The sequence below is a fragment of the Chlamydotis macqueenii genome, chromosome 1, assembly GCF_036417535.1.
Source record: "Chlamydotis macqueenii isolate bChlMac1 chromosome 1, bChlMac1.mat, whole genome shotgun sequence".
In the NCBI taxonomy this organism is placed as follows: Eukaryota; Metazoa; Chordata; class Aves; order Otidiformes; family Otididae; genus Chlamydotis; species Chlamydotis macqueenii.
Window position 1 is genome coordinate 203,402,973 of NC_141556.1, and position 26,936 is coordinate 203,429,908.

Below are 26,936 nucleotides of genomic sequence, written 5' to 3' on the forward strand. Positions count from 1 at the left end.
TTTATGTCTCTATTTAATGCATGACATCAATAGACTGAGCAGTGCGTTCGGTGAAGGGGCAGGGAGTCCCTACTGACGTAAGCTGGTGAATGGTAAAAAGAACAGTCCCTTCTAAGGGACTGCAATGCTGAAACTCTTTGTGCCAGCTGAAAATTTATTTCAAAAGCATTAGAGCTCGTTGTCATGGGTTCCCTTCGCTAAAATTTTTGCTGTCAAACTCAGAGGTGACTTGCCATTACTGATGTAACAAGCTGTTGCTGTCAGAGAGCGAGAGCCAGCTTGGTGGCTGTACCAGCTGCAGACAGGCTTAACCTCCCCGTAAGTTTGAGTGTGTTCCTCTTTAAAAAAAAAAATATGAAAAAGAGCTTTTCTTTTTTTTTCACTTTTTTTAGTTGGAGTAAATCCCAGCATTATTATTTGGGCATGAGCCAGCTTAATGCTGAGTGTGCCTGGGAGCCAGAGGGTTTGCAAATGCTGCACTGCTGCAGGAAACAATCCCTGGGAAATGGAGGCTGCGAGCTTCCCATTGCTTACCTTAGGGAAAGGAGAATACCCCAAGCAGGAAAGGATCCATTTTGTGGAAGATTGTCCTTATAATCCTGTATATCACTGAAGCCTAGAAGAGCTCAAGCTTCAGATAAACTGCAATGTGAGCATAGCAATAGCCAGACAACCAACAGATTGGTTGGAAAGCAGCATAGCAAGCAGTCAGCAGTGAAAGCACCTAGCAACAGAAGTGGCTAGGGAGGGCTGCCACTTAAAATAAATTGAACTTTCCAATACATTAATTTCTTTGTCATCTAAAATCATAGGGGTGGGGAGTGGCCTACCCCAGTAAAAGAGAAAATTCAGTACTGAGGAGATGCCATAGCCATCACATGGCATGGTGATTACACAACCCCAGTAGAAAGGCCACACATGAAAATCAAGTCCATGTATTTTTTAAGTGACAGATTAGTTTGCTTAACGTGCAGGGAACATTTTAAGAAATTTAGACAGTAGCTTTGAGGAAAACTGGCCTGTTTGGAAAACTTGTGTCTCTTAACTGGAAGTCCTCTTCTAAAATCTGAGGACACAGCGTGACCCCACGGTGCAGACTCCCCTAGAACTGGGACTCAACTGGAAAATATCAGAGAAATCAAGATAAGAACTTTCAGCATTGTGCATAAGAAAAACTTCTTAGCTGTCCTTCAGAAGCCAGAATTAATAACTGAAACTCTTCATGCTATGTAAGTAAAAAGTATTTATTATATATTTTCTTTAGCTACGTACAACATATTCATTGTAATTACTTTATTCCCGTCTCCTGTACTAGAGCAGCAGCAGCAGCACAAGGTTTTCTTCACGCCTTTTATCACTAGATGGCGACGTGAGAAGCAAGAAAAGCGATGAAGACCAGGGACGGAGCAGCACCCTGAAACTTTAACTTCCACCACAGTCTGGAGGAAACTTTAAATCCTGAGCAAACTCTGATCTGTTTATTTATTTGAAAATTCACGTACTAACTTTAAATTTAAAGCAATTAAAAGAAACGGCAGCCCAGGACTATAAATCCCTTAATGCAATATAATCCTTGAATGTTAACCATTCTAATCCTTGCAATATAAGTATTTTGGTGGGAATTCAACCCACCACCTACATAAACACCTGGCCACACGTCGTCACCATGTGAAATCCATAGCAGTCCTAGGCAAATACAATGAGAAAGAATTGTCTTCCATTTCCAGGTATTTCCTCTCCTTGTGTCTTTGTTACCACCTATTCTTAAAAGAAATACATGGAGACTTTTGGAAGGTCTTGTTAAAACAGTACCAAAAAAAAATGTCAGCAGAATGAGTTCCAAGATAGCAGTAGTTTTCTACCTCAAATCAAGAAGAGAAGAGCAAATTTAAGACACAAATCTTGTTATTAAAATGCATCTGTACGAGTATTAGCTCTGAACAGAATCCAGCATCCTATTCAATAGATGTTTTAAGCTGAAAAAAAACCCAGAAGCTCATTACTATAGATGTTAATAGTTTCCTGCATATACTCATCTAGAAAATGTCTTGTTCTTTGAGCAGCGAAAGTAGTGCAACTTACTTCCTTATGAATTTATTGTACCCTCCATCCCCCAAACTCCTCTGCCACAATATTCTCATTTTCCCCTGCGACTCAGACAGTATTCTGGCCACCTCCCCATTTCCTAACCTCCATTTTTGGGGCTCCACACATGAGGGCCAGCCCCAGCTGAGAGCAACACACATACTCAGCTATTCGGTGCACGCTGCCAAGATGGTATTACCAAGAAAAAGAGCCCCGTGCTGAGCTGGCAGGTCTCTTCTCAAGCACCGGCACGGGTAGGACCTCTCTTTACCACCCAGCCTCTGATTTTCCTACGTGTATATAGCACAAACCGCAGAGAACTGGAGCCCTCAGTGTGCTCCTGCTTCTGGCTGAGAGGCCCAGAAGCAGGAGCCTTATGAGGATCTGCAGGCACTGTACCCAAAATGTGATTTACAGACACAAAAAACCCACATTGTTTTCTTCTAAGCAGCCCACGGAGGATGGGTAGGCAGGCAGAGGCTTTCCCAAGCATGGACACCACTGTGATTTCTGCTCCTGGCACCCCAAAACACCCCCATAGTTACACCTGCCACAACCTCCTCTACCACCTGCTTTCACATCTCCCATCATTTGGGGGTTGAACACAATAAATTTAGTGGTTTTGTTCCCAAGGCAGCAGAGAGGATGAGCGCTGGTGCCTGTGGAGATGCAGCTTTGGCAGGGGAAGCCTCAGGCCAGGCTGGCACTCAGTGACAGGCCACTGGTACCAGCTGCTGGCAGCCCCTGTGAGGAGGTGCTGCACCTCGCGAGGCTGTGCAGATTTTCCTCAGGAATTACATCAGTGTCAGGAAAAAGCGCGGCCACAATTAAGCCACCACACTCTTAACAGAACGCGAGGCGGCGGTCCTGTGCCGGGGGGCGGACTCGAACCTGGCACCTCGGGCTCTCCAGCACTGCGCGCCACCCCGCGGCGCCCGGGCACATCACGTGACACAAACCCACCCCCGCCACGGCCTGCCAGCACTTCCGTAAACATCGCGGCCGCTGAGTGACAGGGGGTGGCGGCCAATCGCGGCGCGCAGGGCGCCGGGAGGGGCGGTAGTCTCCTCTCAGCGGCTCGGGCGCGGGACGGCGGGACGGTTAACGGTAAAAGTAACGGCTGCTGCGCGAGCTGCTGCGGGACGGGGGTTTGTATGTGTCATGGCTGCGAGCGGGATGAGCTCTGCTGGCCCGAGCCCCGCCCGTTTGCAGAGTCGGGAGTGGGGCCGCGGCAGCCGGGCGCCTCGGGCCTTGCTGCGGGGCGGGCGGGGGGGTGAGCGGGGTTAGGCCCGCCAGACCCGCCAGCCTGCGTGGGGCCGGCCGGGCCGGGCCGGGCCGGGCCGGGCCCGGCCCTCCCCAGGTGAGGGTAGCGGCTGTGGAGGCCGGGCCGCTCCTCAGTGAGGCCTGAGGGTGGTGATCCCGAAGGAGCAGTGTCGCGCTCTGCCCCGGCTGTAGGCTCGGTGTTTGAGGGGATGGTGGGGTCTGTGGCTGCTCTTCAGAGCTGATTTTTCCGGTTCATTCATGCAGGGTGAATGCTCTTCTACAGTTTTTTAAGTAAGGTATATCCTCTTCAGAAGTTATTGTGCATGCTGAATTTTGTTTCGTGCTGGTTTCTGTGTCTGTGTCTTACTTAATATGTATGCCCCAGTACTTTTTTCTTTGACTGGCATAATGTAATAAGTGCTTTGTTTTACCAGTTTATATTTTGGTGTGTTGTCACAGCCTTCCAATGGAGATAAAAGCAGTTGTCAGAAAATACGAAACAAGAAATAAGACAGCAGGAACAGAGGTGTCATCATCCAAATCCCGAGTTGATTGGAGACGCACTAAAAGGGAGCTCATACTGCTTGACAGCAGTGACGAATCCTCAGGTACCTCTGAGGAGGAAGAGCCTACCACATCAGAAGATGAAGTAGACAAAACAGATGAAACTGTTGGGAAGAACAGCCTTTCAGATCAGCAAGGGAAAAGCCACGATGGGGAAGTAACAGAAGATGGTGAGGATGAGTGCATTGTGCCTGGGAAGCGTAAGAGGTCAAACACTTCTGTCTTGTACGACAGTGATGAAAGTGAGGACAGTGATATACTTGTTAGAAAAGTTTTTGCTAAACGCCACTGTATAATGGATGAAGATGAGAGTTCCCAAGAACAGCAACTTGATAAAACCTGCTGTACAGAAAATCTTTCTGCTACTAGGAAACAGAAAGTGTTTACAAAATTGAAAGAGCTTGCAAGACAAAGAGCAACTCCGAGATCCTGCAGCAGCGAAAATTGTGAGGTCTGGATTTTATCTTTGAAATTCAGTTGGAGAAAATGCCGAATGTAGGGGAAGGTGAAGATTTATAGACAGAAATCAGTGCGATTTTATTTATTTCGGTTTGGGTTTTAGTCATGACAAGTCAGTAGTTCTGTCACATTTTAACAGTCGTCGCATTAAGTAGATGACAATATTGACTGCTGAAAACCTTTCTCTTGAGTTTAATTTTAATCACTGAGGATTTAAGAATTTCCTTTCATTTACTCTTTTAGGGATTCTGATGACTAAGCAGTTTAGAATGCAGGTATCTATCTTCTCTACGTAGTCAGAAAGGAAAAACTTCTTTGTAATTCCTTTTCTTCCATAAAGAAGAGATGTGTGAGAGGACTATCAAATGATTTTTATCAAGAAGCAAAATACCTGCTGAAGTAACTTAGAGATCCAATGTTAGCTTAATTCCTACAAATAGACTGAAGCGAAGTACATGGAGATGGCTGATTTAAAGCTGAAAGTAATTGTAATCTAGTGCAGAATGATGTATTTCTTTGAAACATATTATTTTGTGTTAATTGAACAAATAGTGTTATTAGAAGACCAAAAATCTAATCCAGTATATGCAGTATTTCATCAGTGCAAATACTGAGAATTCTTGTGTTTGAAATACTTCTTAAAATTTAATTAGGATTCTAATGATGAAGCAGAAATAGAGGAGGAACCACTCTGTCACTTGCCCCTCACACCAACAGAAGGTAGTGAAACTGACAGTGACAGCATGAAAGATTTTATAGTAGAAGAAGATGATGATGACAACACAGAGCATGTAAAGAGTGAAAACCAGCCACAACAGAAGGAAGAAAATAGATCAAACAGCGAGTTGCTGGCATACTACGTCCCACACTGTAAGATCAAAATTAGTGACAATTCTGTATGTGTAACTTCCTTATAGTGCTGTAATAAATATTAGTGAACTGTAAATACAGATACTGTGTAGTAGAATATAGTAGTTTAAAAGCAGATTCCTAAAAGGCTTCAGTTTATTTTGGAAGTGCTCTGGTTTCCTCAGTGGACCTTTACAGTCTTTCTGTATCTTATTAAAGGGAGGCTATAATTTAGGGGGAAGGAAGGGAAACCCTATTGCACAGATTTTTTTTTAACTTGGTCTGATTTAGGATGAAGTGGGCTACCTATGATGCAGTCATTCCTCCAGAGACCTAAAAGCATCATCCTCGATCTTGTGATATATGCTAAGAGCAGCTATGTTAATTCTGGCCAAATTCTGTTCTGAAGAGTGATGTAAAATTCTTGACATGAGTTTGGAGTTTTTAGGGCTTTGGATTTTTTTTTTTTTCCCAATGGTGGGGAGATTTGGGAGCACAGGTCTGTAGGGGTTTCTGAATTCATTGGTCTGTTTCAGCTGAACTGCAAGAAAACTTCAGGTTCTTTTATGAAAACTGTTACCTGGATGGAGCAGAGAGATCTGAAACAGAACTTTATGCTAGTTCTCTTCTTGCATATTTTGTTGTTCAGAAGCAGTTGTATACTGACTGGACAGTCAGTGTTACTGTAGACAGTCACAAGCATTTGTGGTATTTCTTCCCCAGTAAAGACATGAGTAGAATTGTGTGTCTTTGAAAGAAAGTTAGAAAAAGTTAAAAACAGACAAACAAAAAGCCCCCATAAGCCTAGCCATCTCTGGCTTGTGTTATTTTCTGCTTTTTATAGAACAAATTATTCTCCTATTTTCATGTTTGTAGCTCTTACTGTGGGCTCATCTTGCTGAAACGAAATGTGACTTAGGATGCTAAAATCAATTAAGATCATTGAGATGAGAAGCACTATTTAAAGGCAAGGTCTTAAGGGTGTAGATGTTGTACATTGAAATTATTTTTAAATCCATATTTAAATTACTTTAAAACTCTAACTTCACAATAATGGAAAAAGATAATTCTTCTTACAGGACTTCTAACATTGCTTACTTTTTTTTTTTTTTTTTTTCATTCTGGTTATATTGCTTTCTTCCTAGTATCTCGCTGTGATCATTATGTACACTTCAAAAGAATAGTAAAGGCTTTCCTCATAAATGCAATTGATGACACTTTTCTGAGCTCGTTATATGGTAAGTAAATTGCATTAAATAATAAAATTGTGCATTTGAAGTTACACAATGACATTTATTCTAGGGAAAGGTGTGTCTCCTGATTAGAGTGTAGAACTGCGAGTCCTGAGGTCTGTTCTTGATTTTGCTACTCTGTAACTTTGGAGGGGGGAAAAAAAATCTGTCTGAAAAGGGTAGAGTAATACTGGAAAAATGTATACCTTTATTTTTTTAAGCCTAGAAGGCATTCTGAGATGTAGGGAAGTGCTTCTGTGTTACTGATAAGTAGTAACAGTTCCAGCATGAAAGTGAAATTAATTTCAACATAGATATTTCATTGAAAACATTGCAAGGTCAGCTGATTTGTCCGAATGTTGTGTCTTTCATAGTTTTTTTCTCAGGAATTTGATAGATAACAAATAGTTTTAAATATGGACCTTACTCCATAACTGATTTTGTTTTATTTTCCTTTTTTATTTTGTTTTGGTTTTGTTTTTTAACGTTTGTGCTTTCAGATAACTACATTTCAGCTGCAGTCAGTACTTGTCTTGTTCTTGCTGAGGAAGTGCTTTTTTGGCATTTGGCCTGGTGGGGCTGAATGACAACCTCACTTGTAGTTTCAGAAACACCGTAAAGATGGGATTAATGAGAGGACTCAGTGTCAGGTTGTGGAAGGAGTCAGCAAAATGCCAAAGAGACGAAGTTTTGGTGTCATCGGGAAATAAGGGAATGGAGAAACTGAAGTACACCACAGACTTGCAAATAAAGGCTGTGTAGTCTTGGAGCTAGAAGTGTCTTTCATCTACCACTGCTAGTTCTTTCAGGTGTTTGTTTTGTTTCACCGAGTGAAAATAAGCTTATGAAAAGTAATAAGTCAGCTTTGTCAGATTTACGTTGTAATAGCTTCCACCTATTTCAAATCGCATATGCTCTACAAAACTAACAACTTATTGCCAACGTGCTGGAAGTAGATCAGTTGTGCAGGCGAGTTGGAGGTTGTATTCTGGCTTTCTGAAGAACGTTGTATAGTATGAATATAGCCTAGCATTGCAAAGTTACATTTTTGTAACACAGAATGTATTTTTCTGAGTTAATGGAAATGATCTGTTAATTAGTTTCAATCAAGAGCAGCTGCTTTAGTATTAAGAATTCAGACTTGCTTTTTCTTGTGACGGATTTTTTTATGGTCTAGCACTGCCTCTTCAAGCTTTTAGTATAGCTGACTTACTGCAAGTGTGTGTGTGTGTAAAGTGTATATGGAAAAGCATGTAGTTATGGTGGCTATAATGACAATTAACTGTTTTTATGTAGAAAGCTAGGTAGCCAGTGATCCTTCTTGGTTCTGTTTATTTGATAACAGCACTGCTAAAAGGCTAGGGAAGGTAGCTGAATTAATTTCTGTGTCTGTACATGCTGAAGCTCAGGACAGTGTGGATTGGCCTGCATCTATGGAAGTCCTGTTTAATTCCTGGAGTCTAGCACATATTTCGGAGACAGTTGTGGAATAGTGGTAGTTTTACTCATCCTCATACTTGTTTATTTCTTTTACCTGAGTAAGTATTTGGAAGTACTTATCCTGCCTAACTTAAGGCATTTGACTGCTGCTGAAGAGTAAAGGTCAGTTTCTATGTGTTCTCCATAAGTCAGGAAGAGAATTGTCAAAATCTGCTGCAAGCAGCTCAGAGCAGTGTGTTTTCATGGCTTGCAGCCTCCTCCCTTACACAAACTGAACAGCTTACACAAACTGGACAAAAAGCAAGGCACTTTTTTTTTCCCGCCTTTTTCATGTACCTCACGTGTTACGGACTTTTAAAATAAGTAAATGTATCAGTTTATCAAAGATGCATGGATCATTTTTATGGATAACAGTAGCAAATGTATTCAGTAGTAATTCATTAAAATCATTCATAGTTCTTAGTATGCAGAAGCACAATGTCCTTGAAAATTTTATTTTAAGAAACTTCTACAACATAGAGCGGTCAGCAAATTAGTAATGATTCTCATTGAACAGATGGAACAAGGCAAAAGAAGTATGCACAAGATATGTTGCTCTCACTTCATTATTTGGATGATCGCTTCATTCAGCCTCGTCTTGAGAACTTAATCTCTAGAAGTCGCTGGAAAGATCGATACAAGGTATGTAGCTTCTACTTTAAATAGTGAAGTGGTCTTCAAATCATGTTATTACTGGCAGATTTTTTTTCATACTGTAATTCTTAGTAAAGGTACAATAATTGCTATAATTATATATACTTCTTTAATAGAAACTCATTGTTCTTAACCTTATGTAACTTCTTTTGATACAAATATTGGAAGTTTTTTATGCGTTTATAACCAGATAAACATTCAGGTAACAGAGCAGAATCTGTTCTCAGTTACCTAGATGCCTGTCCAGGTAACTTCAGCAAATGACTTTTTGTCACTTGCTGAATGTTTTAAAAAATTTTCTTCTTCCTCTCACAAAAAGATAAACCGGTGTGTTCATGATCAACCTTCTACTACTTTTTTTAAAAAGTCAATATACGGTAACCTATTCATTGTAGATCTAATAATCACTGTAATAATGGAGTATGGCCAGTGGAGAGATACAGTGTATTTATTTGTATAATAAATAGGCCAGCTGATACAGTTGCAGCCCCACCCCCTCCAAAAAGAAGGTGAAAAATAAGTGCCAGGATGCAGGAGCTGTTCTTTAGGTCTTGTTGTTGTTTAAGCCCAGTCAGCAACCAAGTACCATGCTGCGCTCTCTCCCCCTGTCTGGGGGGAATGGGGAAGAAAGTTGGAAAGGAAGGAAAACTCATGAGTTGAGATAAGGACAATTTACTAGGAAAGCAAAGGGAGAGATAATTTTATATATATATTTTTATATATAAATAAAAAATAATGATAATAATACTAAAGTATAGGGATAATAAAATATACAAAACAAGCAATGCACAATTTCTCACTGCGTGACAACCTGATGACCGATAACAGCCCATCCCAAGCAGCGATCACAGAACGGAACCGAGAGCGATCCCGGAGAGATCCTGAGCAGTGAGAGAGAGAGGGAGAGCGAACTGCCCACTGACCAACCACCATGGAACACCTGCTTTGGCCAGTTTGGGTCAACTGTACTGGCTATACCCCTCCTAGCTTCTTGCACCTGCATATTACCAAAACTGAAGAAGCTGAAGAAGTCCTTGATCTCTTAGCAACAACTGATAACATCAGTGTATTATCAACATTCTTCACATACCAAATCCTACACTAAATCTGAAACACAGCAGCTACTGGGAAGAAAATTAGCTCCATCCCAGCTGAAACCAGGACAGTCTGAAGCCAAAAGCAAGAATTAATGAACTAGAACTGAGTGAAATGTTGGAAAATGACTGAGAAGGTATATGTTCACAACTGAATGGTGAAAGACTTCAAATTTTAATCTCTTTGGTTTCTCTTGCACGAATTTTGTGCAAGTACAGAGTACTCAGCAGCCTATTTGAGGGATCTTTCAGTTTACAGAGATTCTTTAATGTTATTTGAAATCTGTTTTTCAGGAGCGTGTGGATTGTTACCCAGATGTTCGCATAATCTTGAAAAATCCAAAAAATATAGGCTGTCAGGCCTGTGAATTGAATCGATATTGTAAGTTTAATGTGCTGCTCTCTGGAAGGCTTTATAATAGTACAACTTTGGAAGCAGATGACTTCATGTCAGATGACAAGCAGGTAACTTCAAACAAGCACCCTATGTAATTATTTTTAATCTTTGCTGAGTGTTACAGAAAATCTGTCCATTCCTATCAACACATATAATGTCTATAATGCTAGAAGCAAGAGTTAAGCGACTGTACTTCCATGTCTAAACCCTATTAATTTTTAAAATATGAGGATTATTTTGCAGTTTGGATGATTATAGTCTTGGATTTAGCTAGGAATTATAAAGGAAGTTCCTATGAAACTTGAAAGGATGAGTAGAGGCATTTCCCTCTGCTCCCTCAATCCTTTCTTGTTTCTTGGGAAACAAGTGATGAAAAGTATTCTCAAATAAATCTAATTTCTATCAAGAAAATAAATCTGATGTTTTTCTATGATCTTTGGTTTTACCTGCATCACAGTGATTGCTGTGCAGTTTCCTCCCCACTTTTGCCACTTAATATTAGTACCTGGTGCAGCACATGTACTCATACTGTGGTAGGCGCTAGTAAGTGTACCCTACTGTGAGCTGGACTTCATGATAAAAAAGAAAGACAATAGGGTTTAATGAGAACTCTTGCCTTCAAGTCAAAATTGACATTTGCCTCAATTTTTCCTGTGCTTCAAATCTCTACAGTTTGAGTCTCATCCAGGGCAAGAAGGAAACTCAAGGTACCTGGCATCCTACACATCCTGCTCAGCATGCTTGTCTCTTGTGGTGCATGGGGAGGCAGTCTGAAACTGCGTGTCAAAGAGGCTGACAGCATGCATGAAGATTCATGTACTAACCAAAGTTCTAATACGAACACTCAATCAGTTATTTAAAAAGTAGCTTTTTGTTTTGTCAGAGAACATTTAATAGAAGATTGAAAATCCTAAAGCAGATGCATATCTTAAAGAAAGGAAAACCAGTGGTGAAGAAATTACATGACTGAGTGATGCTCTGAACATGCCTGGCATTCCTGGTTTTCACCAAGTACCTGAGAAATACTATGACTTTTTTTAACATCTTGAATAGATCCTATCTCTGTGTGCCAGGTGTCTGAGGCTTTAAATCAAGAATGACATTTGCATCAGGTTTACATATATTCTGATATACACACATCAGAATGCGTTTTCACTGAAATTAGATCACTTGAAAGCCCTTTATCTGTGTATGTGCCTACAATGCCCTTCAGCCTTTCCCAGCAGGAATCTTGTATCGATTAGCTTTCAGAAACATTGTGAAGGTAACTTTCTGTATAACGGAGGATCATCTCCATTGAGTTACTGTGTTTTCTATTTTGTTGCAAGTAAGTTTTGTTCTGCATTGGGTCACTAGGTATGCTAATTCTTTTCCTACTGTGCCTCTAGTGTCCATGGGCACTCCAACCGTTCTTGTTTGCTCTAGGTCAGAATATTGAGTGAAATAGTCATTCTAATAGCCCAAGTGCAGCCTAGTCAGAATTTACTGCTTCGTTCTTCAGATTTTTTTCACATCTGCTATTTCCCATGTAGCTATTCACCCAGGACAAAGTATCTTAACATCTCAGTTGCGTTGTCACTTGAAATTGCTGATCTCCTTTTGAGAAGACTTGTTCCTAACTACTTCAATACATTTTGTTAGAGCCTTTTTCTCATTACTACATTATCAGAACTACTTGTCCAAACTACGAGACATTTCCATTTAGGTAGTCTTGCATCTCTTTCTCACTCAATTGTCTCTACTACGACATTTTAGATTAAATTATGTTTCTGGAATTAAACACATCCTTCATGTCGTTAGGTGATGTTGCACTAGGTCATCATTTTAGATTACTTGAGCAGTCAATTTTGTTATATTTCCATTGAGGCTTTTGAAGACCTTGACTCTTAAGAATCTAGGTGTTCCGAATACTTGAGGATCTGCCCTTCAAATTTACAGCTACCAGTAATTGTTAGGGTTAGCTATGCATATGACCTTCTTAAGTAGTGTAATTCACACAAGCACAAAATTTGGCAAGAATAAAATATTGCTGCAGTTGTGTACCAAGCTAGAGTTTCTCACAGTATTTGCTGAAAAGAAAAAAAGTGTCAGGACAAGTTGTATTTACAATATATTTTGAAATGCAGTATAATAGGATTTCTTACATAAAAATAAAGTGAAACTGTCATCAGGCTGGAAGTATGCCTTACTGAAGCACAAGCCTATATCGTTTGGATCTTTGCAAATATTCTACCTTAGATTTGAGGGGCGTCAGTGTGATTATCATTACGTCATCAAACTGGGCTTTGTGTGTAATGCAGAATCTGGGAAAATCTGTGCCACAGTTTTTCTTAAATAGACAACAGACCCTTCTGAGCAGCAGATGTTAATACACTGTTTTGATAGTCAAGAGAGCTAGGCTTTTCTGGCAAGGCTTTTCCCATTGTTTATTGCAGGAAAACAGTAAGTCTTTGGCAATCATACTAGCACTGATACTGTAGTCCATCATACAGTCATTATTCTTCCTTACATAGGTCTCTAAATGTAGATCACTAATTTAAAAATTTTCAGTTATGCATGCGAAGTGTGTGCCTTACCTAACCAGAAATAATAAGTGAACTAGCACAAGAATTTAATCTTTACTCGACTTCCAACTTAACTGTGGAAATAACAGTAGCAGTTCCCTCATTGTTGTCCAAACATTGTCCCCCCATTGGCTTTTTTTCACTTTGCTTGAAATAGCCTACTAAATATTGAACTAACTTGCTAGTTCATTTTTTTCCTCTTCAGCTTCACAGTAGAAAATGAGAGCTTTTTTTTACCCTGCATACGCCAGCATCTGGTGAGATGCCTGCTATGTGCATGCTCAATATAGCTCAGTGGCTGTAGGACAGACTCAGAAGAGAAATTGTGCACTTTCCAGTAATTTTTGATAGTGCTTTTGTAATGCAACATTTGTGTTCTTGTGGTGACCTGTAATTCAGACTGCTAAAGGTACTTTCTCGAGTAGTCTTTGAAGTTCTGCTGGCAACGCGTTGATCAACTTGTCCTGCCAGTTGAGAAAAAAGAAAGCGGGGCGGGGGGTGGGGGGGAGGCACACAGAGCTACATAAAACTGGCACTTCAAGAACTTAATTGACTGAAAGAGAAGGCTGTTCAGCACTGGCATAAGAATTTTCTTTTCTCTCATCTCTGAAGTATTCTGCTTTGCCAGTAGAAAGAGAAGAGAAACAGCTGTTCCAGTTTTGCTTAGGCTTGCAGTGATTGTTCAGTGCATAGCTGCCAGTTCTCATTCCTCCATGGTCAGGCAGAATCGAGCAGTTTAGAGGTGTAGGTGTCCCCCACACTTCTTTGCTCTTATCTCGCCTGGATTATAAACTGTTTTCTGCTCTCAGTCTTGGTGTTCTACTTCCGTTTCTAATCGTGCTTAGAGGACATGGATTCAGTCGCTACACGTGGTGCTCTTGTCAGGCTGTGCTCCTGGCATTCCATACAAAGTGATTTAACACAACTTTGGCCAATATGGCCACTATGAGTAGATAAGTTAAGTGTTTGGACAGAGTCACTGAGAACTGCAAGGGGAAAAAATTAGAATGACTACAGTACTGAGATTCTTTCCAAAGCTGCATTCTGAAATAGCATTGTATTTTTAGACAATCTTTCTCACTTTAAAAACACAACACATAATGACTTTATATGATGTTTAGCTGTTTTCCTCTGGCATCTCTCCAATATAGAAGTACTTGACACCTCACACATAAAAAAAAGTATGAAACTCTGCCACAAGATACTTTGGAAGCGAAAAGTGTTAGTGGGTCTCAAAAGGGATTAGACAGGTTCTTGGGGAAGCTTCTTCCACAGTATGGAACGTGATAGTTGGGATGATACAGTCTGTCTTAAATGTTGCCTGCTAGAAGCTGTACGGTAATGTTATGATCATTCTGGTGTTCATCCTGCATCTTGTACTAACTTCCTAAATATCTCCTGCTAGCTGTTGTTGCAGGGAAAGCACTGGGATATCAGTTTGATGCAAGATGGTATCTCCTGTTTTAGATCACATAATGTTCCAGATGCCACGCCTCGTTTCTTGGGATGCTTGAAAAGTTTTGAAATACTCTATGAAACACCGCAGTTCTGTTCTTCATTGTTTCAGTATTTGAAGTAGTGCTTCTGGAAATTTGAATAAATCAAGGTTATGCATTGGTTGGTAGCACTTCAGAAGCACCTGTAACACCAAACACAAGCCTTAGCTTTTCAGTTTGGGGTAAGGTAGGAAGAGAAGCTGCATATAGGTACATGATCAGTAGAGAATTGCAATATAGTAATAGGGGTTTTTTTTGTCTCAGGATGTTAAAATGTCAGTAACCATCTACAGTAGGTCAGATGAAAAGTTCTTTTAAGTGAGTGTGTCTTTCTTGATTTCAGTGATACTACACCTGCTTATATCAGTTGGGCTGTTAGTCCATATTAAGAATAAATAAATTAAATATAAAATAAGAATAAATAGAAATTAAGTATATTCATATATTTCAGAAAATATATAAATAATACATATAAATAGAAGTTTAGTTTATATAATCTTTATGAATATAATTATGCTGTTCTGTTACTCTCGTCAGTAGATACTGCTAGTGCTAGGTTGTTCAAGTAGGTTAGGGGTTTTGGGGAACCGCTCACAAGTGCAAACATTTGGTCATGCATTCAGAAAAGCTTCCTGAAAGTGCAGGTTGTAAGCATTGAATAAAACTTGACCTTCTCATAATTTAAAAGAGTATTACTAGTATTACCAATGGCAGCAATAAAGGGTATCACTGTTGTGGCTCAGAAGGGATAATTTGCGGTATATCATAGAATCATAGAATGGTTAGGGTTGGAAGGGACCTTCAAAGGTCATCTAGTCCAACCCCCCTGCAAGGAGCAGGGACATCCCTGACTAGATCAGGTTGCTCAGAGCCTCATCCAACCTGGCCTTGAACGTTTCCAGAGATGGGGCCTCCACCACCTTTCTGGGCAACCTGTTCCAGTGTTCTATAACTCTCATCGTAAAAAATTTTTTCCTAATTTCTAATCTAAATCTACCCCCCTCTATTTTAAAACCATTACCTCTTGTCCTATCGCAACAGGCGCTACTAAACAGCCTTTCCCCATCTTTCTTGTAGGCCCCCTTGAGGTACTGGAAGACCGCTATCAGGTCTCCCCGGAGCCTCCTCTTCTCCAGGCTGAACAGCCCCAACTCTCTCAGCCTGTCCTCATAAGAGAGGTGCTCCAGCCCTTTTATCATCTTCGTGGCCCTCCTCTGGACCTTCTCCAACTGGTCCATGTCCTTCTTGTGTTGGGGGCTCCAGAACTGGACACAGTACTCCAGGTGGGGTCTCACCAGGGCAGAGCAGAGGGGGAGAATCACCTCCCTCGACCGGCTGGCCACGCTTCTCTTGATGCAGCCCAGGATGCGGTTGGCCTTCTGGGCCGCAAGGGCGCATTGCCTGCTCATGTTAAGCTTCTCATCCACCAGCACTCCCAAGTCCTTCTCCTCAGGGCTGCTCTCAATCCATTCTCCGCCCAGCCTTTTATTTGTGCCTGGGATTGCCATGACCCAGGTGCAGGACCTTGCACTTGGCCTGGTTGAACTTCATGAGGTTGGCACGGGCCCACCTCTCCAGCCTGTTAAGGTCCCTCTGGATGGCATCCCTCCCTTCCAGCGTGTCGACGGCACCACACAACTTGGTGTCGTCGGCGGACTTGCTGAGGGTGCACTCTATCCCACTGTCCATGTCGCCGACAAAGATGTTGAACAGGGCCGGGCCCAGCACGGACCCCTGGGGGACGCCACTCGTGACCGGTCTCCACTTGGACATTGAGCCGTTGACCACCACTCTCTGAGTGCGGCCATCCAGCCAACTCCTTATCCACCGAGTGGTCCATCCATCAAACCCATGTCTCTCTAGTTTAGAGAGAAGGATGTCGTGCAGGACAGTGTCAAAAGCTTTGCACAAGTCCAGGTAGATGATGTCAGTTGCTCGTCCCTTGTCCACCGATGCCGTCACCCCGTCATAGAAGGCCATATAACGTGGTTGGGGTTTTTGATATATGTGCCTGTGATCTGCAGTAGCAGTACAGTCACAGCTTGCATTACTGGTGTGGAGAACTTTGACCTTTAGCCACTTACCTGCTTGTTACTCGCAAAGATGTGACAAGACATCAGTCCAGAACAATGCTGCCCTTGAAGGATAAGTTGATGGGGGGTTTTTTAAGTAACATTGAATCAGTTTCTCCTGTGTTTATCAGGAGCTGAACTTCATTATACTTGTATTAATTATGTTGCTTTTGAGTGTAGAAAAACTGACCTCTGAAAGCCAGCCAGATGTAGATTTCTTACCTGATAGGCTTTGTCTCCATGGGTTGAAGTAGTAATTCGTGCACTCGTGGGTCATTTACTGGGGATAGATTCCACTTCTTGTTTGCCATTGTATGTACTTGAACTGCTTCTCTTGTAGAAATGGGACAAAACTTACCCTTGTGAAATGCAGGATGTCCTTAAATGCAGATTAACTTTGACTCTTTCTCCCTCCCCACACCTCAAATTTCATATATTCTTAGTGAAGTTTTAGGATTGCCAGAAAGTCTTGTAACCAGTATATTACTCAGTGTTTTCAGGTAAACACTTTCATGGCTTAACATCATTGTATAAAATCTGAATTGAAGATACGTGCAAATACTTGCCTGTATTTAATGTTAGGGCTGATAGATAGCAGTGAATCTACTCTAATCTATGCTCTGACTGTGTTATTTCCATGTGTATTTACCATTTGTTTATGTATAAATACTGCCATAAAGAAAACTTTTTAAGACTGTTCTGTCTTTTCTGCATGGAAATTATAGAAGTAAAACTGGTAATAACTGAGAAATGCAGAGGCTTTGATTTCTACCATGGCATTATGGCCTAACTGTACCTCCCAGACAGTTACAGATTAACATTTGCACTGTATAAAATCTTGGTTTTCAGATTTAATTTTTATGAAATTAAGTGTCTCTATATATTTATTAAATATATGATTCTAGGCATATGTCTATTTGTATTCATATGTATTTATTTGAAGAACTATTGAATATTCGTCAGTCTACAAAATGCTAGAACTGGTGTTTCATGTCCCTAGGAAGTACTACATATTAAGCAAAAGTAATCAAATAGTTTCTCTTCCTCTGCTTTCACAATATAATGGTTGTCTAAAATGCTATTGATTTTGTAACAAAGTTCCACCAGGAGATAGGCAAGATACTAGCAATTATAAGCACGGTTGTGTTTGCAAGAAAACAGTACTGATGAGTTGCCATTGCATAGACTTGCTGGCTGCCTCCTTGCTCAGAAGCTGCTCTGCTGTGGCTGTGAGAACCACCTGGGTTTGTGCTGATTTTATGCATGTAGTGTCATTCTGTTTATTTCATGATTCAAAAAGTCTTCCTAGACTGACCGATAAAGTCTTACTAGACCTACTTAGCCATTCTTTCCATCAGAGAGACTGATTTGTTCACTTTGGCCTAGGTTTTGAAGGTTGGCGTCGTGTGTGCAAATCGTACAAGAGTTTATCATAACTTGAAGCACTTCAAGTACAAGTTGTACGTGGATTGCAGCTCCATTACCGAGGTGGATGGCGTTGAGGACGAACCAGTCAAAGACACAGTTGAACGGCTTTTCAGCCAGTTGGAAGATAGTGGGTGGATTCAGAAGGTATGACTGATGTATCCTTTTCCAAGTAGATAAAAGTAAGCTGAGATAAACGTCTGATTTAATATATCAGTTCTGAATTACTGGGCTTCAGTAATGTAGCTCAGCTTAATCATCCACTTCTGCTGCCCCAGTCTCTCAGACAGTGGTATGCTCCTGCGTTCACAGAGGGTTTGTGTCAGCCTTTGACATGAAGCTTTTTGACAGCTGCATGATCTCTGGGCTGTGGTGGGCAGGCTCCTGTTTCATTTGAAAGCAGCAACACAACAGACTCAAGCTGTAACTTAGAAAGACTGGAAACGCGTACGTGAGGCACAGCAAGAATATCGTATTCTTCTGTTTACGCTGAAGTACTTTGACTTGCTCAAAAACACTGTATGAACTAATTTAAGACAACTTGTAGTACAGTTGCATTTAGCAAACTTTCAGATTGTTATTGTCATGCTTGTTAGTGTATTGAAGAAAAAGAAAAAGCAGTATTTATGTAATTTGTTATTAAACATTGATAAAATAATACAGGTTTTATTTTATTTGCAGAGGTACAATGTTCTTGAAGACTACATGAATGATGCAGACAATTTCCAAGAAGAGAAAATGGATTAAGTGGGCATACAGCTCTTTGAAAGACATCTTGTAAAAATCTGAATGGTCTGCTTTATCTGCATGCACTTTATCTCTGCTTGGTCTTCAAGTTTCTTTTTAGGCTTAAATCCATATGCCTTTAAACTACTGTTTCAGAATGTGCTGTATCTTTTTTTTTTCCTCATCTGTGTCAATAATAACGCAAAGTTTTACCAAATCAGTCCTTCCAGTCTTACTGCATAGGTCACTTTAAGTTTTCTTCTATTCTTAAAAATAACATTGCAATATTTGTTTACTTCTGAAATAAAACTTCCATCTGTTTATATTGAGCTGCATTGTAGGGAAGGCAGGAGATGCTGAGACCTTTTGAAGTAAGTACATTTGGAAAGGTGAGGCTACGTTGTACAAAAACTTGCATCTTACCTTCTTTGTTATATGGAAGGAAGTTCAGCCATTTAGATAAACAGGACCCAAATGCAAAGATCTGTTTCCCCTCTGAGGAGTCGGTATAGACTGCTGCAAGGAAGCAGAGGAAGTATTCTGCAGTCCTAACTACGTTTACAGCACAGTACTCATTCCTCTCTTTAGAGAGCAGGTGATGAGTCATATTATAGGCGTCATACAGACTGAGTCTGGCTTAGCCATCTAAGTGAATGCTTGGGCCCTCAGCGCCATCTCTGATAACGTAGCTGCAGCAATTTACAGAGTGTTTAAACATCAAATTATGTTGTGCAAACATAATGGCAACAACTTGCAGTAACCAGAAAAATTAAGAGAATGGATTAATGTGGCCATGTAAGATAAGCGAGAATTCTTCCAGCATAACTTAACAGGAAGTAGGAGTTATCAGAATCATGACATATGGCTTACCTGAATTGCATGGAGCCCAAAACAGTGTTCTTTGTAGTCAAGGGAGTAGATTTTTGAGGAGTGAGAAAGGGTTGAGTACCATGTTATCCATTCTGAAAAACGACATGCATGAGCCAGCAATGTGCCCTCCCAGCCCAGAAAGCCAGTTGTGTCCTGAGCTGCCTAAAAACAAGTGTGGCCAGCAGGTCAAGGGAGCTGATTCTCTCCCTCTACTCCACTCTCATGAGACCCCACCTGGAGTACTGCATCCAGTTCTGGAGCCCTCAGTACAAGAAAGACATGGACCTGTTGGAGTGAGTCCAGAAGAGGCCACGAAGATGATCAGAGGGCTGGAGCACCTTTCCTATAAGGACAGGCTGAGAGAGTTGGGGTTGTTAAGCCTGGAGAAGAGAAGGCTCTGGGGAGACCTTATAGCGGCCTTCCAGTACCTAAAGGGGATTTATAAGAAAGCTGGGGAGAAACTTTCTAGCAGGGCCTGTTGTTACAGGACAACAGTTTTAAACTGAGAGTGTGTATAGATGGATGTAAGAAAGTACTTTATTACAGTGAGGGCGGTGGAACAGGCTGTCCAGAGAAGCTGTGGATGCCCCATCCCTGGAAGTGTTCAAGGTCAGGCATTAATGGGACTTTGAGCGACCTGGTCTAGGGGAAGATGTCCTTGATCATGATGATCTTTAAAAGTCCCTTCCAACCCAAACCACTCTATGATTCTGTCCCCGTACTTTGTGCTGCATATAAAATTAATTAGATGTAGCCTAAGATGAGGGCAGGGCGCAGGGTTTTGAATCAGTTAGGAACTGTTCCTACATCCTGCTGTATGTACATACTCTTTTATTAGTCTTTTATGGCTAAGCAACTTAGTAAAAGGGAAGATATTGTTAACACTGTAGATTCTTTTAACAAGTTACTCTCTCAGAAGCAAAACTAATGAAACCTAATTTCTCATGGCTTTGTCCATAAGAACTCCCCACATTCATTATGCCACTCCACAGGTAACGGATATGCTGATGGGCAGCTGCTGGCAGGTGTACTGCTTAACAGTGAACATCTATTCACCTTGTTCAGTAGGAACTGTACCTTAGATTTGTCATTCAGTATCTTTTTTCCAGTATTCATTGTAAGAAATTAACTGCTTTTATATTTCAAGGGATTGAAATTCAGCAATGTTTTATATGCTTTTAGAGTGAGCTAGTGGTGTTGTTTCTCCCTTATACCCCATACAGATACAAGATTTACAAACCAAGGTGAAAAATCCCAGTAAACAGATTGAGACTTTCTCTCCAATGAGCTTGTGTTGAAGATATTACTTCCATACCTTAACTGTGTTAGATATGTAAATATTCTGAGATTTAATATATCTTACAGCTATCTACCTGGTTACCAAAGCTGACAGAACTCTGTTTTCTCTTCTTTTTCCTTCTTTTCTCTGTTTTGCTGGGAATATTGGTGGTAAAAGTACTCAAGGATCCGTCTCAAATATATCCCTTTTAGGAAAAGTAGTGCCCCCTGATGCCCCACTTCTTTCTCTTAACAAGATCTCTGTACACTTTTGTTGGATTCTCTAGAATAATAAAATAACATTTATGTTTGGTATAACTTTACTCTTACAAAGGAAAACTGTTCTGAAATAAATGGGGTTTGTACCACATCATGGAGTATGCCCTCCCAGACCTTTCTTGACCCTTCCTTCTTCATTTCTCCTACCTTTGGAATTTTCTGAAAACTCGAGAATGTATGACTTTATTTAAAAATTTTGCTATCAGAGTGAATGGTCAGTTTCTCATTTTGCCATATTTAAACTGCTACCAAATTAAAAAAATAAGTTTGGGAAATTCTGAATTGCTGATACTGATAATATTTCAAGAATACATATATTTTGATTGAAAATGAAAATTGACAAATTATTCTAGTGATTAACTATACTAATTTTTTTATATCTACCACATCCCAGATCATGTTTCTCACCTCTTCATTCACCTAAAAAGTGTTAGCTATCTATTTCTTTCTTGTTCATGCAGGCATTTTTTTTCCAGATCTTACATTTTTCTGTCTCTAACGGGGATACAAAAGTATCCTGTTAGAGTTTCTTGGAAGAAAGTCCCTCCATAAGTTTACTGATCTTGTCTGTGGCATCACCAGTTGGACTAAGAAAATGCCTAGAATTGACATCACTGATTTCTATTTCAGTAGGAAACTGATACTTGATCTGGCTTGGCAGGGGCTGGCACAATGTTTGTGTACAGTCTTTCTTAACCTTTGATATTCCCCTCACCGAGATTGGAGGAAGTGATAATATTTTTGCGGCTGTTGTTTTACTTAAAGAGTTTCTACAAGACAGAGAATGTGAGGTATCGTTACCTCATGTTTACATTTGTCCTCACCACAGGAAATGAAAAGATTGTTTAGAAGAGCTGTATATGTAAAAATTTAGATCAAATTTTCCAGGACAGGCTGTAAATGCTAGTACTTTTACAGCATGAAGTACAAAGAGGACTTTTACCCCCCGAGACCTTCTATACATAGAAATACTCAGGATATTTCTAGCAGAAAAAAAAATCATGCAAATATCTAGTGATGGGAGAAGTCAGAAGTCTGACCAGTCTTTTGTACTTCCTTGTCCACATTAGAAAATTTGAGCGAAGTTAGGATTGAGAGAATGTAATGCTTGTTCTGGTGGGACATCTTGAATTGTCTTCAGTGTTAATTTCTGAAGTAGTAGCTCCAATTAAGATAAAGTACCTGTCTTAATAGAACAATGAAGGGAGCTCAGTATGTGATTAGACTTGGGGTTAGTGATTAATGATCATACTTGGAAGTTACTTTAGTTCCTGTAACGTTTGAATAATCTGCTCTGGTTTAAGTTCTGTAACTGGAGACTGTGGTAATGATAAAGTTCCCACAAGCTATTTATGCACAGGATCAGGCTTACTAATTGATGTACTTCTGAGAGGCCCTTTTTGGTCTATATCCTATGTCCAGTTCCTGCAGTGAAGTACAAAACTATGTGTTTTTCTGCCAGTGTCCCTCAGTTTTTTTAAAAAGTAATGTGTTGATCAAATGGGATGGTATTGTGATTTAACCCCAGCTGGCAACTAAGCACCACAGAGCCACTCGCTCCACCTCCCTAGTGGGATGGGGGAGAGAATCAGAAGGGTAAAAGTAAGAAAACTCAAGAGTTGAGATAAAAACAGTTTAATGATAGAATTTTGTTTTAAATTGTAATCAAAAGGAAAACAACAAAAAGAGAGAGAAACAAAACGCAAGAAAAACAAGTGATGCAACCGCTCACCTGCCAATGTTCAGCCAGTCCCCGAGCAGCGGCCACTCCCCCTGGCCAACTCCCCCCAGTTTATATGCTGAGCATGACGTCGTATGGTATGGAATATCCCTTTGGCTAGTTTGGGTCAGCTGTCCTGGCTCTGTCCCCTCTCAGCTTCTTGTGCACCCCCAGTCTTCTCACTGGCAAAGTGTGAGAAGCTGAAAAGTCCTTGACTTCATGTAAGCATCGCTCAGCACCAACTAAAACATCAGTGTGTCATCAGCATTACTCTCATACAAAATCCAAAATACAGCACTAGACCAGCTACTAGGAAGAAAATTAACTCTATCCCAGCTGAAACCAGGACAGATGGTAAACTTTGTTAATAGCAGATAGCTGTTAACTGTCATTTTTTTTTTCAGTGAAGGCTTCTCCTCTTTCCAAAAAGCAGCTATTTCTAGCAGTTCAGCAGGCAATTAGAGGCAATTCCCATGCTTAACTCTCCTAGTTTACTCTTATTTGGATAAATAAAGACTTGTAGTTTTATCCTTCTTTAAGTCTGTCTGGATAAACAGAGTGGGTGTGTTAGATAAACACATGTAAATACAATACCGCTCCAAGAGAAATATCCAGCACATACAGAAGAGACTTTATAAAGTTAACTTTCTGATTCTGCTTTGAGAAATAAGAAATACCAATTTCTAATCTGAATTTAGAGGTGAGACAAAATAATGTAAGGAAGTATGATCTACCAGCTATGGAATAATGTGAGAAATATGTGAAATTGTATTGAAAGAATAACTGATAATAACTCCCTTGTGGACTCCACTTCCCTGAAGAGTTTGTGTGAATTTTGGTATTTTTCTAGGTAATAAGTGATGGCATGGGGTTGTTTCATTTGGGTTTTTCCCCCCCACCACCCCTGTTGTTTATTAAATAAGACATAGACATAGTTTCTTTAGATTGCTCTAAGGATTATATTCTTAATTTAAAAACTCGTCTATGTTCAAGATGGTTTTTACAGTTTAAACAGAGCAGTAATCACATGTGCCTTGTGCCCAAAATTTAAGGACAAGAAAACTGACTCAGGTGCAATCAGACTGCTCCAGAGTTAAACAATTTGCCAGGTGAGCTCCACGGTACGCGCGCAGCATGGTACGCGAACCTGCCTAGCTGGGAATACCCCAGGAAAGACACGTAAGTACAACTGCAGTCATTCAAAATGGCTAAGAACTCTCACCAAAACGCAAATAATGGGAATTGGCTGAAAATTCAAAGCTCCAGTTTGCAAAATCCTCTGTAGGACTGATATTAAGCACGTGCTGTTCCAGTGGAGTTAATGTAACTTTGAAGTAATTTGATACATGATTTCTAAACACAGATGAACAAGTTATGTGCTGAGATTTAAGCATGTACTCAAGTTTTTAAGTTACATAGGTTCAGCACAATCTTTTTTTCTTTTTTCCCCCCATTTTTGGAAAGTTACTAAAACAATGGGACATCTATGGTGAGAATTCCTGGCTGTGAACCCAGGACAAATAAGTGCTTTGCTGATCTCGAAGGGGCTGCTGACTTAGGGAACTCAGAGATTTGACAGCAAAAGTGAATTCACACAGAGAAAAATGCTCAAGCATGACAGCTCATGTGAGATTACGATATCACGTAAAAAGGTCACAAATTAATGTCGACAGAAGGGAAAAAAATAATTAATTATTCAGGACCTGTTATGTTAATGTTTTATCGTGTGTGCTTATTAGAATGCCTCTGGCACGAATCGCAAGTGATGTAACGATGATGTTAAGAACCGTTTGCTTTTAAGAAACCTGACAACCAGCCAGTCCAAACCCGATAGCTGTATCCAGGGGCTGGTAACATTCGCCACGGTCTTCTGGACAAAACTCGAACAGCTGAGGGATGGATTTCGGGTATTTCCTTCTCTGAAACACCGGGGGCAGCATTTGCTGTGTATTGAGCACAGTCCCTGCAACCAGCTGCCTCTCGCCCTGAAAGGGATCTATTAAACCGCAAAACGCACGAGATGCTGCTTGGCAAAAAGTGAATCTTAAAGGTCTTAAGTTAAAATTAAAAAAAAAAACCAACTTTGTTTTGGAAGATCATTCTCTGAGTTTTACAAAATGTTGTAAGGAAGAGAGAACTCTCGCGGCTGCCCCGCTATCGCCCGGAGCAGCACCACCGATATACGCCCACAGCAGCTCCGAAACCCCAGCCAAGACTTCGTTCAGAAGTCCTTATCCTTATCCTCCGTGGGGTTCGTGTATTCTGTTACACGTGCGCTCTGTGACTGACCCTCTCCAACACAGCAGTGACATCTGAGCCATAAAGAACGCACAAAAGCCGGAGGGAGGCCTGAAGCAAAGGTGACATTGTCTGTTACTTCACAAACATTAAAATTTCATCTTTTATTTTTTCCAACCGTGCCAGCCCATTGTTCTCAACAGATGCATGCTACCGTTGTATATCAAATAATAACCTGCTCTTCCTCTGTTGGTCAAGGTTAAACAAAAAAAAAAATCCCTTTTTCCTGTTAGCACTATGCCTTCCTCTGAAGGTGGCACACCCACAAACCCGGCCTCCCCAGACCTTGTCCCTCAGTGAAGAATCAAAGTCCAAATGTGCTGGAGCCTCTGGCCGGTGCTCACACAGCCAGATCCTGGAAAGCCACATGGATGTTTGTTGCAACATGAAGGAGATGGGGCATGAAATGACTGCTTTCATATTTTTCATATGTCCAGCGCTGCACATCTTTTATTTATCTGGGGGGAATTTCCAGGAATGTGTAATTTCATTATCAGCAGCCAAAGCATTTGCATGCACAACCTTGGAAGGGGAGAGAACCACCTGAGAGGAGGATTACCATTGGTTCCTCCTCATCCTCAGCTTAATGCTCCCACTATGTTGTGATGAAATTTGTGTATTTTTCTGACTGGACTTACTGCAGAACTAAATTAGGTGATGGAGCCTTGCATTAGGGGCTGTAGAGTCCCAAAAGACCATAAAGGTTTTCCATCAGGGATGGGTCTCCGCATGCTTGGGGGCCATTTTTAGTCCCAAAGAAGCCTTTGGGAACCCAGACAATACAGCCATGGCAGCACAACAACATATTGCTTTAGTAAAGCTGACCGGCTCCCGGCTATTTCTGCATCCTCCCTCACAACTCACCTACAGCAACACGCAGAACCCGCCGGCCGCCAGCTGCAGCGAGGCCAGTACCAGGGGCCAGATCTCCCAGTTGGCCACCCCTGCTCTCAGAAGAGGGGTCGGGCAAGAGAAGCACCAAGAATGTGGCTTTCCCAGGGAGGAACCGCTACGTGACTTGTCCCGGGCACCCAAGCAGCTCGCCCGGAGCTCTCACATCCCAAGGTTGACCTCCTGTCGTGCGCCCTCGAAGGCACCGCTTGTTTTTTCTACCGTTTGTGCCAGAGAAATCCAGCTGGTGGAGGAGGGCAGCGCCGTGATTTATCGGAGAACTCGCCTGAAGGTCTCGCCGCCGGGAGAGGGAGGGAGGGAGGGAGGGAGGGGGAACGGGAGGCCGCGTTCCTCGGCGGCTGCTGGGGCGGCGAACCGCCCGCCGCGGCCCGGCCCCCAGGTAGGGAGCGAAGAGGCGAAGGGGGATTTCCTCGGCTCCCTCCCATGCAAACACCTCCCGGGGAGCGGCGGCGCGCCCGGCTCCCCTCCGCCGCCGCTGGGGGGCTCCGCGCCTCGCCCCGGCCGCCGGCCGCCTCCCGCCTCCCGCCCCCGCGCCGCGCCGAGGGGCAACCGGTCGCCCGGGCACCCGGCGGCGGCAGCGTCCGGCAGCGGCAGCGCCGAGAACCCCCCGGCAAAACCCCCCAGCCCGGCGGGCCGGGGGCGGGACATACAAACAGGCAAAGGAAAAGTGGCTGGACTGTCCTGGGTGCAAAAGGCTGGAAGTTTGTAAGTGCAACTCTCCGTTTGTAATTCCTGTCTGAAGAGGGGCTGGCTTTTTTTTTTTCCTCTTTTTTTTTTTTTTTTTCCCCCTCGTGCTTTTCTTGAAACTCTACTTGAAACTATTCAGTATCTGGGAGTACAAGGGAAAGTACGCGCGAGGAGTTCTTTGCCTGGGTTCGTAGCTTGCTGCTTTATTACTGAGGGGGGGAAACAACCACCGAAAGCAGTGCGGATTTTATCCAGTGGCTGGATTAACTGAAGGCGAAGCGTGGTCTGGAAATCCACGGACTGACATTGTTCCGGAGCGGGGGATCCGTCTCTTCTTATCTTTAGAGGAACTACAGCTCGGCGGCAGACCCTCGGACACGGTCAGAAACCGAAGAGCGGGCGAGAGAAACGAGAAAGCACAAAGACGAAACTAACCCGAGCCGCCTCCTCCTCCTTCCCCGGCTCTTTATTTGCACATTTACTAAAGACTTTAGGGAAAAAAAAAAAAAAAAAACCAACCAAACCAAACAAAC

General features: G+C 41.7%; 1 protein-coding gene across 3 annotated transcripts; it reads left to right on the forward strand.

Annotated features, from left to right (window-relative positions):
- Nucleotides 1–3,083: 3,083 nt before the first annotated feature.
- On the forward strand, nt 3,084–20,877 carry CCDC82 (coiled-coil domain containing 82). 3 transcript variants are annotated; one of them, XM_086739607.1, is made up of 8 exons: nt 3,084–3,192; nt 3,808–4,363; nt 5,025–5,241; nt 6,366–6,458; nt 8,449–8,573; nt 9,974–10,144; nt 17,595–17,780; nt 18,315–20,877. In XM_086739607.1, the coding sequence occupies exons 2-8, from the start codon at nt 3,815–3,817 to the stop codon at nt 18,378–18,380; spliced, it is 1,407 nt and encodes a 468-aa protein (XP_086595733.1). In that variant the 5' UTR covers nt 3,084–3,192; nt 3,808–3,814; the 3' UTR covers nt 18,381–20,877. The 3 variants fall into 3 exon arrangements, with proteins under 3 accessions (XP_086595733.1, XP_086595734.1, XP_086595735.1); XM_086739608.1 differs by having other exon boundaries at nt 3,172–3,192; nt 3,783–4,363; XM_086739609.1 differs by lacking the exon at nt 3,084–3,192 and adding an exon at nt 3,486–3,644.
- The last annotated feature ends 6,059 nt before the right edge of the window (nt 20,878–26,936 follow it).

Excerpts from the sequence above, each read along its gene's own strand:
- CCDC82 (XM_086739607.1), top strand. The coding sequence starts at position 3,815 with ATGGAGATAAAAGCAGTTGTCAGAAAATACGAAACAAGAAATAAGACA. Across the intron at positions 6,459-8,448 it reads TTTTCTGAGCTCGTTATATG|ATGGAACAAGGCAAAAGAAG; the intron begins GTAAGTAAATTG and ends CTCATTGAACAG. Across the intron at positions 17,781-18,314 it reads ATAGTGGGTGGATTCAGAAG|AGGTACAATGTTCTTGAAGA; the intron begins GTATGACTGATG and ends TTTTATTTGCAG.